General features: G+C 40.6%; 1 protein-coding gene across 8 annotated transcripts in view; it reads left to right on the plus strand.

Moving 5' to 3' along the window:
• Positions 1-18081, plus strand: part of TTLL5 (tubulin tyrosine ligase like 5) — a 121634-nt gene that overhangs the window by 51017 nt on the left and 52536 nt on the right. For 7 of the 8 annotated variants that reach the window (XR_014883661.1, XR_014883662.1, XR_014883663.1 and 4 more), the window contains 5 exons: positions 145-245; positions 3464-3597; positions 4191-4304; positions 4700-5113; positions 6595-6785. Coding sequence is in view for 5 of the 8 variants with exons in the window: in XM_085225344.1 (XP_085081470.1) it covers positions 145-245; positions 3464-3597; positions 4191-4304; positions 4700-5113; positions 6595-6785 (954 nt within the window). In the remaining 3 variants the exon portion in view is untranslated. The remainder of the gene's footprint in view (positions 1-144; positions 246-3463; positions 3598-4190; positions 4305-4699; positions 5114-6594; positions 6786-18081) is intronic. The other variant, XM_085225342.1, reaches the window with a different exon arrangement.

An 18081-nucleotide genomic window follows, 5' to 3' on the forward strand; every position in this document is an offset into this window, starting at 1 on the left:
CAGAACCAAATTATAAATGTATTTAACTTTGGAGTTGCTATTTTTTTCTTAGATCTCAAGGAAATACATTTTGTCTTTTCTGCATAGCAGCTATGCCACAGAACAGAATAACTTCATAAAGAGACTAATACTGCTTATTCACAGGAAACAGAACAGATGGTTCAGAAGCGATCAAAAAAGAAACAGGAAGAAGAAGAGGAGGGAGTGAATCCTGAAGGTTTTCAGAACTTTATTACCAGAGCAAGGTAGGAATAGATTTTATTCCATTTGGTAGATGATCTGCCAGCCCTGAAGATGATGGGACCGTGGCTCTAAGATACCTTTACTTACTTTAGTGCCTGCTCCTCCTTATGGACAGAGAACTTTGATTTCTCTTTTCTCACTCCCAACATGCAAATACTTGTAGAGTCAGCATCTGGTGTGTAGAGAAGGACATACAATAAATGTTTTGACTATTGAGTAGATCCTCAGGACAACAGTGGTCGCTCTGATCTCAATAAATTCCAACCTAATGCTGATGATCCTTGTGGTCTACTTTCCTGTAGCACTAAGAGTCCTTTGGAAGGAGAATGAAACTAGAGCTACTTCTCAGATGGCCTTGAATTGCTGTGGTTGAACAATTGTCTGTCTCTCAAGTTTCTGCTCTTAGAAGCCAACTTACATGCTTTCTACTTCTCGTCGTGATCCTTCCAGGATGATACTGTCTGAGAAAAGGAAGGGAGTTACTGTCTTCACCCTAGCATTTTGGCTTGCTAAGGCAGTTCAGTGCAAGCAGTTGCTTTAATGAGAGAAAATACAACTTTTCCTGTGTACATTCAGAACTTGATCTGACTGATTTAGACGAGTCTGCTGGAAAATGTATTTTGAAAATCGATATATATTCTTCATGGCCTGTTGTACTGTGTGGAAAAACAATGGTATTATAGCCCCTCTGACTGTTGAGTGGTCTGAAATTGTTCAGTGACCCAGAATTACTTCCTTAAGCCTCTGATTCTTGAGCACAAAATTTGATTCCTTTTGGCTTATTTATATTAGCCTGTATGTTATATGCTTATATTGGCAGGGACTTCTGTTACTATCTGGACAGGTAGAGTTCATCTGCCTTTATAATGCACTTCAGTTTTCTCTAATAAAGTTTGACAATTACTATTTCCATCATTTTTAGTATTTCAGTTATTACATTGCTTTTTCTTTTCCTCTCTTTGGAGAGCATTTTTTAGTAGCTGATCTGAAGTAAGTGATACGTAAGTCTTCTCAGATAAATTCAGGAGTCACAATCTTGGAGGGCTGGAGCACCTCTCCTACAAAGACAAGCTGAGGGAGCAAGGCTTGTTCAGTTTGGAGAAGACTCCTGAGAGACCCCATTGCAGCCTTCCAGTACTTAAAATGAACTTAAAAACAGGAGGGAGATGGACTTTTTACACAGTCTAATAGTGACAGAACAAGAAAGAATGGTGTTCAACTAAAAGAGGGGAGATTTAGGTTAGATGTTAGGAGGCAAGGCCCTGGAACAGGTTGCCCAGAGAAGGTGTGGGTGTCCCATCCCTGTGAGGCGTTCAAGGCCAGGTTGGATGGGGCCTTGGGCAACCTGGTCTGGTTGGGGGCAGCTGTGCCCACAGCAGGGTGCTAGAATTCTAGATAGTCTTTGAAGTCTCTTTCAACCCATGCCATTCTATGACTCCGTGATATTTATTCTGCGGAAAAAAACTGGAGTCATTATCACAACAAATTTACAGGCTCAAAAAAGAAAAAAAAGAAAATCCCAACCAACTCGCTCCCTTTCAGATGAATATTGTTCTAGAAGAGATGAGAGTTGAGATGTGGCTGCCATCTATCATAGCAATCTACTCCTGTCACCAGAAATGCAGAAAGGTTACGTAGGCCTGTGATATGTTCTTAATTCTGACATCTCAGGTTTCAAAAGTGGCTATTGCCTCCAAGGACATTTTCCTTTTTGCCAAAAGTGCTAGAAGAAATGACTGTCTCGGGCAGGACTACATACTCTTCTGGTTTTCATGTTACTGGCTATCATGCCATTGTGGCCTGATGCACAGTCTAGACTGGGGCTGGAGATTTTCGCTGACCATCTTCCTAAGTGATAAAGAACAGTTTGTAGCGATAATTTTTCATCTTCCTAGGAAGCATTAGGTATGTTTGAGAACTCTGATAGCTGGCACTGCGTTGATCTATGCTTGAAGCTTATGTCAGCAAACTGCAGCCAAGAAAAGGGAACAGTTCTTCACTTTGAGTGTTTGTTCTGCAGCACAGTGAGTGCAACTCTGGAGATGATAGATAATAAATGTTTCTATGCAATTGAAATTGTCCCATTCACTCTAACTTTGATATTTACATGGGTGTATTGTGTTTATTATACACATGCTGCAACCATTGCTTGTAAACATCCTCATTGCAGCATAAAATTAAATACATGTGCTGGTAAATTCACTTAAATCTGAAGGCATCTCTCCCCCAGAAATTCTTCACTCTTACTTTTTCTCTTTACTTTATTCTTACTGCTTCTGGAGAGAAGGTAACCTTTGCAGCATGCTCTGAAGACAGCAGTGAATTGTCTTCCCAGTGGGGCCAGTTTTTAGACATGCTTTTACCAAAGCTCAGGCTAGCTAAGATTAGTACAAGTTTGATGTGTAGAGAACACTTTGAAGAATTATAACTGCTGCTATGTGAACTGATATTCCTGTTATATTTTTTGTAGTGTTACTGGCACTATTTAATTTCGTGTTCTGTATACTCACCAATGCTGAGGCAACAGCAAAAGGAAAAGTGTGTGTGTATATAAGTATTTTTCAAAGTTGCAGCTTGCACAACTAAGTAGTTGAATGGCTCAGTAACTAATACTGGCTTGGGACCAACAGAGGCTTATGACATGAGTAGTTAGACTCTATTTTTACCTAGAAAATAACGAAGAGAAATCCATGCAAGTTTGTGAGATTCACAAAAATATTGTGACTGTTTGTTTGTCTTGCGGTTTTGGCTAATTAACAAGCTTTTCCCTCTTTCCTTCTCCCCTCTCCCCACTTTGCACTGAAGTTAATGATGACCTTAAAACAGGCTGAGATGAATTCTCTCATGAACACGATAGCTGCTTATCCTAAAGAGCACCTGAGAAAGATTCACCGGTTTAGCTGAAAATTGAATCATTCCTGTTGAGCTAATCTTTTTCAGCATGTTTGGAATTTTTGTTTGCTATTTATTTATTCTATGAATGTTCCTGGGTCCCTAGAATTTTATGCTGCATAAAAGAATGGCATTTTAGTGAGAAACTCTGATTTAACCGAGGCATGTTCCTCTCCTTCCACTCTTACCTTGCAGAACTATGCAAACAACTTGTGTGGCATCACTCTTTCCCCACTTTCCTCTTCACCCTCCTTATTCCTTGATTGTTACATAAAGAGAGAAAAGTTTAGAGTCTTCATTTAGATCCTTTCTTCTCTCCTTATTGTAGTGAGAGAGACTTGGAGGAAGTGCTGACATTTTACACACAGAAAAATAAGTCAGCCAGTGTCTTCCTAGGAACAAACTCCGGCACCACAAAACCGAAGAACACCAGTAACCAGTCAGAGAATCAGCCTCAGGGAGGTAAGTGTTGCAGGCAATTTTGAGATTATGTTGCCCAGACTAATCCAATTTCACTTGAGTCTGTAGAAAGAGAAAAGACCATGCAGAATGTTATTCAAATTTCTGGAGGTTGTGTTTCTTTTCTTTTTGTCTTTGTCAGTGATTCCATAATTTGAAGACTAGAGTTAGTGCACCCCTAACTTCTTTCAGTGAAGTGGTATGACATAGGACTAGCCTTTATAAGGAACTTTAGATATGATGACTTGTGATTAATATCAGAATGTGAAAATTTGAAGATACTGAAATTAGAAATGTGAAATCCTGTAATCAAAAGAAGAGATGAGAGTAACCAAGACCAATTCAATTGTGCTGCCTACAGTGACCATTCTGGAGGGAGGGTTGAGTCTTCACATTTGAGTCTAATTAAGCATTCCATGGAAGAAAGTGCAGTATCAGCTGTGCACTTCTAGTCGTCCTTGTTGCTGTATGTGATAGTATAATTATGATCAATATTGTTTCGTGGTCTACAATACTTGCAGGAAAGGCCAGTATAACAGGGTTTTAATTCTGCAGTCCTGTTCCATCTTCTAACTCCTAATTCCTAATTGTTACAGACCACCCTGAGGTGATGAAAAAAATAAAAGGTGATCAACCCAAAGGTTCAGTTGCAGATCTGCCTGTAGAAGGAAGAGTAAGAGACTGTAAACCCAAAGAAGTGAAATCAACCTGTGAGTGAAATGACTTCATTCATCATCAAAATGAAAAATAAATGCGTATGCTGTTTTTAATACAGATTTAAACAAATGTTAGAATCTGTGGGTACAAACTGAAGTATTTGAATGCTCAGTTTTGGGAAAGATTCTGCATCTTTTTCTTTTAAATCCAAGAGGTACTATAGAGTGAGCAGTATAAGTGAGTTAGCTGCTCTTCTGTGGGGAAAAATCTAGATATGATAAGCTTTAAAAGAAGATGCTTATCACATAGAGCTGCCTCTATTTTTACTTATAGATGAAGTCACTTTGTCTTCAGCAAGTCTATGAACAGAGGTATCTCGAGTTTGTTATTATCTGAAGGACCTCAAAAGCAGCTTCTCTCATGTACTGTACTCACTGTCTTTTTGTAGATCCAGAAAGATCCACCTTCTCATTAAATGCTGAAGTGAAATTACCTCGGTGCTGCCCTCCTAGTGCTGCTTCCTCTGCTTCTGGTGCCACGTTCCGGAGAAGTACCAGTTCCCAGTTATCATCTCAACCTGCAGCCTCTGGAAATCCACAGGTGCCTGGTCGCTGTTCATTGCCGACTCCTCCAAGTGGTCTAAAGCTAATTCATTCCTCATCTTCCCTACCTTCTTCCCAGAGCCAGAGCACAGCCACTGACTGCTCTTCTGTCTTCGCAAACCCAATGTCCAGTGAGGCTTCTAGCCTTTCAGGGTTACATCGTTGTTCTGGTAGCTACACCATTGGCCCACTCTCGTCTTTTCAGAGAGCTGCTCAGATCTATAGCCAAAGATTGTCCCGATCAACCTCTGCAAGAGCAGGTGAGTGTTCTGTGTTGCATAAAGACTGCTAGTGCGGTATAAAGATTTTGTAATCTGTGTTCTGGAATAGGTGGGAATTTTACATTTCTGGAATTGTTCAAATGGTTCTAAATTTCTCATGGAGAATAGGAGTGTGTGAAGCACACACTTGTTTGTAAAAAAATGCACTTTTACTGAGAAGATGAATAGGGAACTGAACTTGTTTTGGAAAGGCTGGGAAATAAAGTATTACATATTTTTTCCTGTTTATATACTATTTTTTGTTTATCTTTAGTGATTTCAGTGTAGTTTCAGTTAGCAGAAGTCCTTCCTCAGTCTATGTGCAGTTCTTAGTTCCTCATTTTTCTCTAAAAAAGGCATCTCTTAGTCAAACTTCATAATTGTTGAATGCTTAAAGGTGTGTCAAGATCACTAAAAATGTAAGATCTAAGTGGATTCAGACACTTCTCATTTACTGTACTGGTATAATACATAGTTAAGCAATTTAACTTTAGATTGTTAGGATTTTGAAAGGTAGAAGAAACTAGAAATTTATGGACACAGATGATAATCTGTTCAGAAAGTTTTGGGAGCCGTATGCAAGCTAACAGCCATTGTCCTGGTAACGTGTTTTTCTTTGAAATGGTGCTATATATTTCCTTTGAGTTCTGCATCAGCACATTTTCACTAGGGTTGCTGTATTTATAGTGACAAACTTTCTAGCATTAAGATAAATCTCACTTCCCAATTTCATAGCTTATTTAAAGGAATCCATTTGTTTTGAAGGAAAATCATTATAGATTTAACATGTGCAACAGCTAGCCAAAATTCTCTGGCACTATGTGCTTATTAAATACATTATGTTGAAGAAAATGTGAGTTCGACATTGATTAAAGATCATATAGGGAAAATCTACACAGAATAGAAGGCTGTATTCTCCCTAGAACCCGCAGGAGGTGTCATACCTGCTTTTGAATCTGTGTGAACAGCAGATTGAGAAAGTCAGACAAACTATTAGAGTGGATCCAGAGGAAGACCACAAAAATTATTGGAGCCAAACAGCTTTCCTCTGAAGGGGGACTCTGAGAGTTGGGGTTGTTCAGCTTAAAGGTCTCCAATGAGACCTCATAGCAGCCTTCCAGTACCTAATGGGAACCTGCAAGAAAGATGGGGATAAATTCTTTACCAGGATGTATAAGATAAGATAAAGGGGAATGGTTTTAAAGTAAATAGAATAGATTTAGATTAAATATAAGGAAGAAATTCTTTACTGTGAAGGTGGTTAGGCACTGGAACAGGTTGTTCAGAGAGACTACGGATGTCCTCTCCCTGGAAGTGTTCAAGAATGAGACCTTGAACAACCTGATCTGCGGAAGGCGTCTGCCATGATGGAAGTTTGGAACTAGGTGATCTTTAAGGTCCCTTCCAACTCAAACCATTCTGTGATTCTGTAATACTGCTCACCAAGTATGACTGAATATTTTGTTGATTGTTTTTTGTAGGTTTGCGCCACCGCAGTCCAAGTGGGCAGCGTGTGAGCTCTGTCATGATGAACAAAGGTACAGAAGATGCTCCTTCCCTGGGCAAACGTTACAGCCCCAGTATGGTAGCAGCAGAACTGCAGCAGCTGGCAGAAAAACACGCAGCTTGTCAGTATTCCCCACCAAGCCACATCAGCCTCCTTACACAGCAGGTATGTAAGCAGTAGAATCTCTGTGACAGGCTTCTGTGTCAGCACTGAGCTGGGCCAAGTTGTGTTGGAAAAAGTAAATTTTAAAAATTGATTTATGTCACAAAGTTATTTTGAAGTGCTTATGGTGACCAGAATTTTGATTTTCTGTGAAATTGCAAGAACATTGCTGAAGTCCTTTTATAGAAGAAAGAGAAATTGAGCAGAGGATTAGAAAATCGTGAAATCATAGAATCCTTAGAGTTGGGACATTTTAAGATCATCTAGTCCAACTCTCCTGCAATGAACAGGGACGTGCACAGATAAATCAGGCTGTCCAGGGCCTGATCCAGCCTTGCTTTGAAAATCTCCAGGCATGAGGTATCAACCACATTTCTGGACAACTTGTTCCAGTGTCTCACCACCCTCATTGTATAAGACATTTTCTTTATATCCAACCTGAATCTACCCTCTTTGAAACCATTTCCCTTTGTTCTGTCACCACAGACCCTGCTAAAAAGTCTGCCCCTTTCATTCCTGTAGGTCCCCTTTAGACATTGAAAGACTGCTCTCAGGTCACCTTGGAGACTTCTCCTTGCTTAAGTCCTAGTTCTCTTAGCGTGTCTTCATAGGAGGTGTGTTCCATCCCTTAGATCATTTTTGTAATGCTCCTCTGGATGTGCTCCAACATGTTTATGTCCCTTGGGCACTGAGGACCCTACATCTTGATGCAGTACTCTACGTGAGGCCTCACCAGCGCAGAGCAGAGTGCCAGGATCTCCTCCCTCACCCTGCTCGCCACGCTTCTTTTGATACGGTTGGCTTTCTGGGCTGTGAGGGCACATTGCTGGCTCATGTCCAGCTTCTTATGTACCAGTACCCCCCAGGTCTTTTTTGAAAGGGCTGTACTCAATCTTTTCATCCCCCAGATTGTATTGGTAGTGGTTAATGGCAAGATTAGGACTATTGGTTGAGGGATGTGGTGGAGGGTAGTGAAAGAGAGTGACTATTGAAAATATTACTACTGCTGCGGCTGCTTATTTTCCAAAGGCAAGAATTTCTACATGCTTGTTGAATGTCTTTGTGTTGTACCCAGCTGTGTCTTGGGGTGGGTGTACTCTAATACAATACCTTCTTCCAGGAGCAGCTGGGAAGTTTGTTTTCCATTCCACTTCTTGTGAGAATTGCTTCTACTATCCAAGTTTTTCTCGTGTACTTCTATATCCTGCTGTCTGTAGTAAATTAATTTTATTTCTTAAGTCAATTGGCTGCTGAAATAACTATGTTCAAGGGAAGTTTTTAAGTGTAACTAGCTGGAGAGCTTTGAACAAGGAAATTTAACATACATCTTTAGAAAACAAGACTGTCTGTGGTTATATCAGTTGGCTTGTCAGTCCTCTCCAGTCACTTCTGAAACACGAAGTGGGAACTTCATACTGATCCTCATAAAGTAAACAAGGTTTTATAAGATGGGAGGTGGAAGGTAATGTCCTACTGATGTGGTTTCATAGTTACCTGGTATGAACTTCATCTTCAGTCCTCACAATATGCAGTTTTCCATTTTATTGGTTTGTGTTTCTGAAAAATATTTTATATTTTTATCATCAAAAATTATCAGTGCATAATCATGCTTACAACGAGGAGAAGCTAAGGGGTGCCTCCACAGTGGTATACAGTAAAAATATTGATCTAGAACCATTAAGAATCTGTAGTTAATCCACTTCATCTTTACACGGTGACTTACTGCATGGTTTCCAGAATGTTGGGGAGATAAAGGAAGAGTATTCCATCTTGGACTAGAAAATAAGGAGTTCCTGGGGTAACTTTTGTAATTGTATTTAGTGAAAAATGCTTTTAGGACACACTCAAGTATGACGAGCTCAAGTTACAGAATCATAGAATCACCAAGGCTGGAAAGGACCTCTAAGATCATCCACTGATCACCAATATTTCCATGTCAGTACAACATTTAAATGCTTCTTGAACGCCTCCAGGATCTTCTGTCACTCGGAGAAGAAGCATTTCCTAACATTCAATCTGAATCTCCCCAGGCACAACTTCAGGCCACTCCTTCTAGTTCTATTACTAGTTAAATGGGAGAAGAGGCTGAGCCTCACCTCACCACAACCTCCCTTCAGGGAGTTTTAGAGAGGATAAGGTCTCCCCTAAGACTCTAAACAATCCCAGCTCCCTCAGCTGCTCAAGACCCCTCACCAGCTTTGTTGCCCTTCTCCAGGATACACTCCAGGACCCTGATGTCTTTTTTTTGCAGTGAGGGGCCCAAAACTGAACACAGTACTCAAGGTGATGATGGCCAGCAGGAGATGTGCTGGTATGCCTCAGAAATCAGATTTTCTTAATTCTGCCATTGTACATTATTAGCATAATGGAGGTATAGTCTAGGTCTGTGGAAATAAGTCTTGGATAATAGGAGTATTAGAGAGATTAAATAATTTATTTTGTACACTGTCTTTTCCACTGTCGTAGGTACAGAGGAGCTGCATTTTCTCTCCAGATAATGAAGTGAAATTACTATCAGAAAAAAAGATAGAACAGACAAAGAATATTTAGTGAGACTTCTATGGCTGGTATACCTTTAAGAAATTAAAAGAAATGCAACATGTATAGTGACAAAGTTTCTATGGAAAGATTGAGTTGGTGGTGAAGTGGGTATAGAGGACAGAAACTTAACAAATGTGCTTACTGGTAATAAAGGCTGTACATGTTTCCATGTAAATTAAAGCAGCACATCCAGCTCCAGGACCAGATAACCATGCATTCAAATAAATAAAAATGAAGATAGTTTGTTTAGGGAGGAAATAGAAATGTGGGAGTTACAGAAGGCAGTGGATAACGTGGTAAATAATGATGATTTTGTGTTTCTCATCGTAAGATAAGAGGGATATTCAGTTTAGTAGGAAAACACCAGAGTAAAGACTGATAAAAGGGAATAGTTACTATCATACACAATATGCTTATCTTCTGAGACTTCCTTAAACAAGATGCCATTAAGGTCAAATGCTAAATAGGATTCCAAGCTATATTGTAGATTTAAGTAGACAATATGATCTGGAATATTTACCTTAGAATAATGGATGCTTTTCAGATGACAAATTGCTAGGTTGTAACATACAGAAGTAATGAGTTTTCCTTATCAAGGAAATGTTTCAGCTAACTGAAATGGAAATTAAAGTGTCTTCTATCCTCTGAAATGTGTCAGGCAGGATAGCAATTTTGCTGGCGCATTGCTCTGAACGAGCTTTCTGTCTTTAATGTGATGAGGAATGTGTGCTGTGCTTCTGTAACCATTTTTATGACCTTTCCCTTACCACGTTGTTTTACTGTAGTCACACTAAGTATTTCCTTTATGATAGCAGGATATCCGAGACACTTGTAAGGAAATCATTATCTGAAATCAGGGATTTCCCTGATTATGCATTGCAGATGATGGATAATTATTTTTACAAGATGCTGATATCTTTGTCAGTATGTGCTGTGTAGTGTTTCTACTGCAATGTTGTCAGTGTGTCAATTCTATTTTTCAGATTGTCCTGAAAATTTTCTTGTTTGGTTTGCCTAGTGCCAAACATGAGCTAGGTTTACTCCTATTGGTGTACTGTTGGAGAATAACAGCAGGTGCATTGATGGTGAATTTGAGAAATTAAACCCATTCTATTGTATTAGGGGTAAATTGCTTTTGTTATCTTCTTTTCTAATTTAAGATTTTTATTGGCTTCTACACTACTTCAGGAGAGATGAACTAAGATTTTTTTTGTCTGTACGTATTACAGAATCACAGAAACACCAAGGTTGGAAAAGACCTACAAGATCATCCAGTCCAACCATCCACCCACCTATCACCAATAGTGATACTAGTGATTGGCCTTCCCTGATGGATAGATGAATGAAGGCTGTGGCCAAAATAATCTAGACTTGTTTTTCCTCTGCTATGTTCCCTACTGGGCATGAATTCTAAAGCCTGTTCTTAAGGTGTGTTTAGTATAAAATATTTCCATGTGCTTGCGCTGCAGGACCTTCTGGGGGAGAAAGTTAAAATGTACAGCATGTATATAGATCCAGAGCCAGGTGACTGGATCCTGGGTATTTATAAGTTTTCCTTTGTGAATAACAAGCTACTTCTCTCTGAAATACGCTGCAAGGTAAAAAGAAGGTTTTATCCTGTAGTGCTGGATCTGTGTGAGGTCCCTATCACAGACTGGTGGCAAGGGCTGTGGTTGATATCTACCAGGCTGTAGTACTTTGTAGTTATTAATGCTCATGTACAAAAAAATGCATTGAATTGGCCAACTTTACCAGAAGGAGGGAGAGAAGGAGGGGAAGCCTTGTGGGAGCTCTGCCCTTCTCTGAGAGGGAGGGTGTGAGATTTCAGGACTCAGCTATCATTAGGAATAGCTCCAATTCTTCTAGCCAGAGAGTTCAATCATAGGGATAACATCAGACCACCCAGGCAAGGGCCAGACCGAGCTGTCTCCATCTCAGTTATGCAAGCAGTCAGTGCCCAAGATCCAGCAGCCAGCATTCCTGCAAACAGCTGACAGGTCTATTGGAGGATGGAGTGCTGTCCTCATTCTATATTTTTCATTTGGACAGAAAACTGAAACTGGGAAGAAAAAGAGGAGTTTACTAAATGTTAGGACAGTGGAGAGGAAGTGAGGAATAAATGGAATAGGCAGCTTACAGTACCTCAGAGTGACTTTGTGGAATTCTTATGCCAAAGAATCTCAATATAAAGAGCTTCAGCTAAACAGTTACTGCAAAACCTTGTTACCCATCTCATCTACACAGCTTGAGACCCTGGTCTCACAGAACAAACTGCCAGTGAGGCAAAATGCTGTACAGGTCCCAGTGGTCATCAGCTCCTTTGGTCCTGGACGACCTGAGCAGTGCAATGTAGTGGCTACAAAAAGGCCAGCAAATATTTTCAAAACTGTAGGGATATTTTCCTCACTGAATGCTTTTGGTGTGGTTGTGGATGTTTTTTTTTTCTCCAGTCTCAGTGTTAGTCCCTTGATTTGACTCAACTTACTTTATCTGAGTCTTAATCTGACTTATTTTCCTTATGTAACCATTTAGTTGTCTTTTACCCTTCTGCTGAGAGAGTGAAGGGGAGACATAGAGGAAGAAAGAGGAAGAAGACATCTCGGTCTATAACCAGGAAGAGGAGCAAGAGGCCAAGAGATGAAGCCTGAGGTCTTTTTTTTTTTTTTTTTTTTCCCTTCACAAAGCTGTTTGTACTGCTGCAGGGCCCCATCTTTTCCTCATTCTCAGGATGTTGACACAAGAATTGACATGATTTCTAATACTACTAGCTTCTAGATTCAGGAGTAATAAAAGTGATATCAGCAGAGGCTGTAGGAAGCAAAAATGTCAGTGTGGCTTCTGCAGTGCCAGAATTGAACCCTTCTGCTCTGAGTTGCCAAAGGGAATAGGAGCAGAGGCTACAGAGTCACTAAATGGGCCAGGCTGAGCAGCTAGTACTTGTGTTATGGGAAGGATTACACCTTGATAAGCAAATGTGCATTACCAAAATCACTACTGCTGGGAAGGTTGGAGCCGGTGTCTAAATGAAAGTCTGACTTTCTCGGGAGAAACAAGCGGGGAGTTCAGCAATCCACAGCAGCAGTATGAACATAGGGGTTTTTTTCATTGTTAAATGGATGCATACGCTGGAGACTCTACAAAGGAATTTGCAAGTTTGTCAGGTTTCCCAGGAATGTCTCTGGCAGGTCTTTGTCTGGAACGTTTTCTGGAGACTGGAAGGCTTCTGCTCTGTATGCATATGTATATCCTGTAAGCTGGTAAGCTCAGCAAGCAGAGAAGGAATGTCACAGGCCTTTGGCCAGATCAGCCTTGGTACACGCACAGATTTCACACTTTGCAGCCTTTTAGCCCCAGTTCTTTCCCTCTGACTGGTTGCCCCTACAAATTCAAATCTGAGCACAAAATGAAGCTATTTTAGTGAATGGGGTGTGGTCAGCAAGCTGACCTGGGTCACAAGAAAGCAGCCCTACAAAAACATTAGTACTGTGTGATTTCTCCAAAGAATTTGTAGTAGGTGTATTTTATGTCAACTGCTCAGACAGTGAAAGTATCAGTGTTTGAGATTGGTTTGGAGTTTCTGTTGACATTTCAGAAAAGAGTCAACTTCCCATATTGAAATTTTCTGTTGGATTTCAGCCTCTCAGTACATTAAGGAAGATGGACTGCAAGGCAGATGGACAATTTCCAGTAGTACTGGAAGACCTGGGTGCTCTGCTAGATTAAGTCATATGGGCCTGGGCTAGATCACAGATGTACATGGGATCTCTGTGGTGAAGCCAAGAAAATGTAACATGAAAAGTGGGTAGGGGACAGATTAATAAAGAATATTTATATTATTATAGTGTATGTCAGCCATCTCTGAAGGCTGAACAAACAAATATTGAAATAGTGCAACAAAAATCTACGTTTTTTAATATGGTATGTTGTTAACTCTTACCTCTGTTCCTGGGATGTGAATATTTCACTGATCCCAAAAGCTTTGGGGAATGTGTGCCTAAGGAATGGTTGGCAGGTGAGAATGCAGTGACTAGACAAGCCAGATAGTGAAAGAAGAAATATTTGTTTTACAAACTATTTGGATATAAAGATTGCATTGATGGATGAACAGTAATAAGTAATAAAACAGGAAATTAGGGATTGACTCAGGTGGAAGGTGGGTCTTGAAGTCAAACTAAGCATACAGGGTAAAGATCAAGAGACCAAGGAGATCTCACAAATTACTAGACATTTTACACATTCTTTAGATTTCTAATGGCATGCTTTCTTCTTTGAGCTTATTATGTAGTGTTGTCTTATCCTGTCTGAGGCACCAAAACTTAAAGATTCTGGTCTGTTCGTAACTCCAATGTCCTTTTAACTTACATATGTCTTAACCTTACTTCATGTCCCATCTTTCTTTAAAAGAAAGGATTTTTTTTCAATGAATATTTAAAACAATCAAACTTGAAACTTACTGGTAGTGTTTATTTTGCTCCAAATTCTGTGGTGTTAGGTTTCTTCCAGTTTCAGATTATAAACTTTTCATCATATTTAAGGCTTTTCTGGAAGAAACTATAAAGTCTATGATGACTGCATCCTTTTGGCCTTTCTCTTAGTCTTGATCTTCAAACTGTCTTGACCTCCAGGATTCCTTTTCTTCCTCACCAATCAGAATGACCCAAATAGAAGCCTGAGATGTGTGAAATAGAGAAGATATGAGTGTGGCTCCAAGTAGAAGAAATGGCCTCACAGTCTGTAGATCTTTTGTCCTCAGCACATTGTTTATAGGCAACAGGATATGACTGGCCTCTGGCAGAAAAATACTGAAACTGTCAACTGGGGAGAGTGAAGTAGGCATCTTTTTACTGTGGTGTTTGCTCAGTGCTGTAACACTGAGTGATAGTGAAACACAGGATCTGCTGTTCAGGCTGTTCGTAATGAATATTTAAGTCACTTTACCACACTGCCAGAAGAGGCATAGTAACAACTTCAAGCAATGATGTGTCCCTTGGTTGACTCTTGCAAACTGATAAGAAAAACACTTGACCTTTTGGGAATCTTTACCTGAATCCTTGAAGGCTGATCTGTAGCACTGAGTTATTCACTCATTTATTATTACTATTGTTAACATTTGCTACTTTGAAAAAAGCAGAATATCTGCTTCTTTGGCCTATTTGAAACAAGATCAAGGTGAAAATAAAGCATTTTATTTAAGGAAAGATTAAGTACTCTAATGTGATAGTGAGAAGCTATTGAAAAAATAGTGTAATGTAGATCAAGAATATGAAAGTTCCTCTTTAGACTCTTGCTTCTGATTTCTAAAAGGTTATTTGTCCACAGAATGCTGGTTTTCATTCTTCCTTTTTTTTTTTATTTGGAGATATCATTTTATGGCACATGTGGGACAACCAGGAGATCGGGCCCAGCTGCCTCTACCTAGACTTTAGCAAAGCCTTTGATGCTGTCACCCACAGTATTCTCCTGGGGATGCTGGCAGCCCATGGCCTGGAAAGGTACATTCTTTGCTGTAAAGAACTGGCTGGGGAGCCAGGACCAGAGTGGAATTAAATCCACCTAGTGACCAGTCATGACTAGTATACTCCAGGGGTCGGTATTGGGACCCATCCTGTTTAATGTCTTTATTGATGATCTGGATGAGGGGATTGAGTACACCCTCAGTAAGTCTGCAGATGACACCAAGGTGGGAGGAAGTGTTAATCTGCCTGAGGGTAGGAAGGTTTTACAGAGGAGTCTGGACAGGCTGGACCAATGGGATAAGATTCAACAAGACTAAGTGGCAGGTCCTGCACTTGGTTACAACAACCGCATGCAGTGCTACAGGCTTGGGGCAGAGTGGCTGGAAGGTTGTGCAGAGGAAAGGGACCTGGGAATTGCTCAGTGCTTGGTTGAACATGAGTCAGCGGTGTGCCCAGGTGGCCAAGAAGGCCAATGGCATCCTGGCTTGTATCAGAAATAGTGCAGTCAGCAGGAGCAGGGAGGTGATCATCTCCCTGCACTCAGTGCTGGTGAGGCCACACCTTGAGTACTGTGTTCAGTTTTGGGCCCCTTACTACAAGAAGGACATCAAGGCCCTGAAGTGTGTCCAGAGAAGGGCAGCAAAGTTGGTGAGGGGATGGAAGCACAAGTCTTACAAGGAGTGGTTGAAGAAACTGGAATTGTTTAGTCTGGAGAAGGGGAGGCTCAGGGGAGAGCTGGTTGCCCTCTACAACTCCCTGAAGGGAGGATGTGGTGAGTTGAAGGTCAGCCTTTTCTCCCAGGTAACAGCAGTTGGACAAGTTGTGCCAGGGGAGGCTCTGGTTGGATGTTAGGAAAAGCTTCCTCTCTGAAAGAGTAGTCAGGTGCTAGAATGGGCTGCCCAAGGAGCTGACAGAGTCAATGTCCCTGGAGGTATTCAAGAAATGTTTAGATGTTGTACTGAGGGACATGGTTTAGTGGGTAATGTAGGTGGTAGATGACTGTTAGACTAGATGATCTGAGAGGTCTTTTCCAACCTTTATAACTCTCTATATAATTTCCCATTTCAATTATAAAGAAGATCAAGAATTAAATTAAGCAAGGCTACAGAATGATACCCAAAAGTACTGGAGACAAGAGTTCACAGAATCACAGAATCACAGAATTATAGGGGTTGGAAGGGACCTCTAGAGATCATCGAGACCAACCCCCCTGCTAAAGCAGGTTCCCTACACCAGGTAGCACAGGTAGGCATCCAGGCGAGACTTGAATATCTCCAGAGAAGGAGACTCCACAACCTCCCTGGGCAGCCTGTTCCAGTGCTCCGTCACCCTCACCGTGAAGAAGTTCTTACACACATTCGTGCGAAACTTCCTATGCTGCAGCTTATGTCCGTTTCCCCTCGTCCTGTCTCCACGTACCACTGAAAAGAGACTGGCCTCACCACTATGGCCGCCACACCTCAGATATTTATAAACCTGGATCATGTCCCCTCTCAGTCGTCTTTTCTCAAGGCTAAACAGACCCAGTTCACTTAGCCTTTCTCCATAGGAGAGATGCTCCAGGCCCTTCACCATCTTTGTGGCCCTCTGCTGGACTCTTTCCAAGAGATCCCTGTCTTTTTTGTACTGGGAGCCCAGAACTGGACACAGTACTCCAGATGAGGCCTTACCAGGGCAGAGTAGAGGGTTGAGACTTTCGCTTTTGTTAAATTTATTCAGAAAAATATTTCTGTGAATTAAGCAAGACCATAGACATCTGGTTCTTTTAAGCTTATGTATCTTTACTGTCAAGAAGGCAAGTGTATTGCTTACTTTCAAACTTGTTATTAAAAACAACAAAAAATACTTTCTTCTTGTAGATCCATATAAATTAACATCTTTCCTTTTGAGCCACATTAGTACTTATTTTTATTAGATTTTTTTTTTCCTGCTACTCCTGTTTTTGAAGCTATAAGCTATTCTTTATGGAGCTTTCAGTATCTGCTTTTGTTGAGGTACCACACAATATCTTTTTTTAAGCCAAAGAATTTATTTGTTGCTAAATATTTGCCTCTGTATGAAGGAAACTGTTGCGTCAGGTGTACTGGAGGGTTAGTAACTGGAAAATGAAACCACTGCTGTGCACAGATGTGTTGGGGTTCCCTCAGCAACCCACTGAAGCAATGTCCTGGCAAGCTAATTACAGCAGCTGAAATGTCTCAGCACATGGCACAGTAATAAGAAGTAACACCCATCTGGGTGGGCTGGCAGCAGCCAGACCTTACTATCTTGCTGGTGTTCTCTCCCTCATTCTGAATCCCTTGCCTGTCTTTAATCCTGCTGTAATTTAAACACCTGTCTCTCTGGAATGTGTGAAACATCCCTTTTACCTACATGAAACTATTTGCACACCTGCTTTGCTTAGAAAGACAGCTTTCAAAAAAAATAGTGGTTATAATATTAGAGAGGAAAGCATATCACATTAATAGAGCAGGGATGAGCTGATAACTCATCAGATTCGATGTGTCTTTGTATCAGGGTGCTGGGGAGAAAAGGCTAGATAAAGTCACTGTACTTTCACACGTGTCTTTACGAGCAAAGTTGTGACTGCTGTTGCTGACGAGCTAAGAATTGTATATATACTACTTGTTTCACGTACAATGTTGGCCTCTGTCTGCCTCATTTACTATTCTTGGTTGGTTTTTTTTTTTTTTTTTTTTAGATCATAAAAGCTTGGTGGCCACAAACTGTCATTGTTACGTATTTGTATGGTGTCTGGTACTATAAGACCTAGTACTGATTTGATATCTTCTATTGTTGCAATGAAAAGGCTTTAAATAATAAAGTCTACAGAGGCTTAAATTTAAAGGCGAAGCAGAGGGGCCAAAGTGACTTCTAATGCTCTTTTCCACATGAAGTGGATAGCACTGCTCATTTCTAAGCTTGCCCAGCGTGTTCTACTGTAAGACCTGGAAACTGTGACTTAATGGATGAGAAGAATTATGCACAGACCAAAGGAAGAATGGGATAGGATAGAACTGGGAAAGAATATGGCATAAGGAGGATCCTTTTAGAGAACTGGGAATTTGCAAGCGATGTTTACGCATTTATAAGAAGTTACACTTAGATAACTTACCTTGGAGATCTGGAGCAGATGCAGGGCTAGATTTTCAGTTCTTCTTTCCTGTCCTGTGTGTCATTCGTTACACACCTTTCAGTTGCCCCAGAAATGAGCGGGGTAATACAAACAAGTTGCCTTTACCATATGACCTTAATCTTAGTGCACAGTTGTTCTGTACTTCTAAAAAAGCAATATGTGATCA

This window comes from Meleagris gallopavo, chromosome 5, assembly GCF_905368555.1.
Source record: "Meleagris gallopavo chromosome 5, MGAL_WU_HG_1.1, whole genome shotgun sequence".
Classification (NCBI taxonomy): Eukaryota; Metazoa; Chordata; class Aves; order Galliformes; family Phasianidae; genus Meleagris; species Meleagris gallopavo.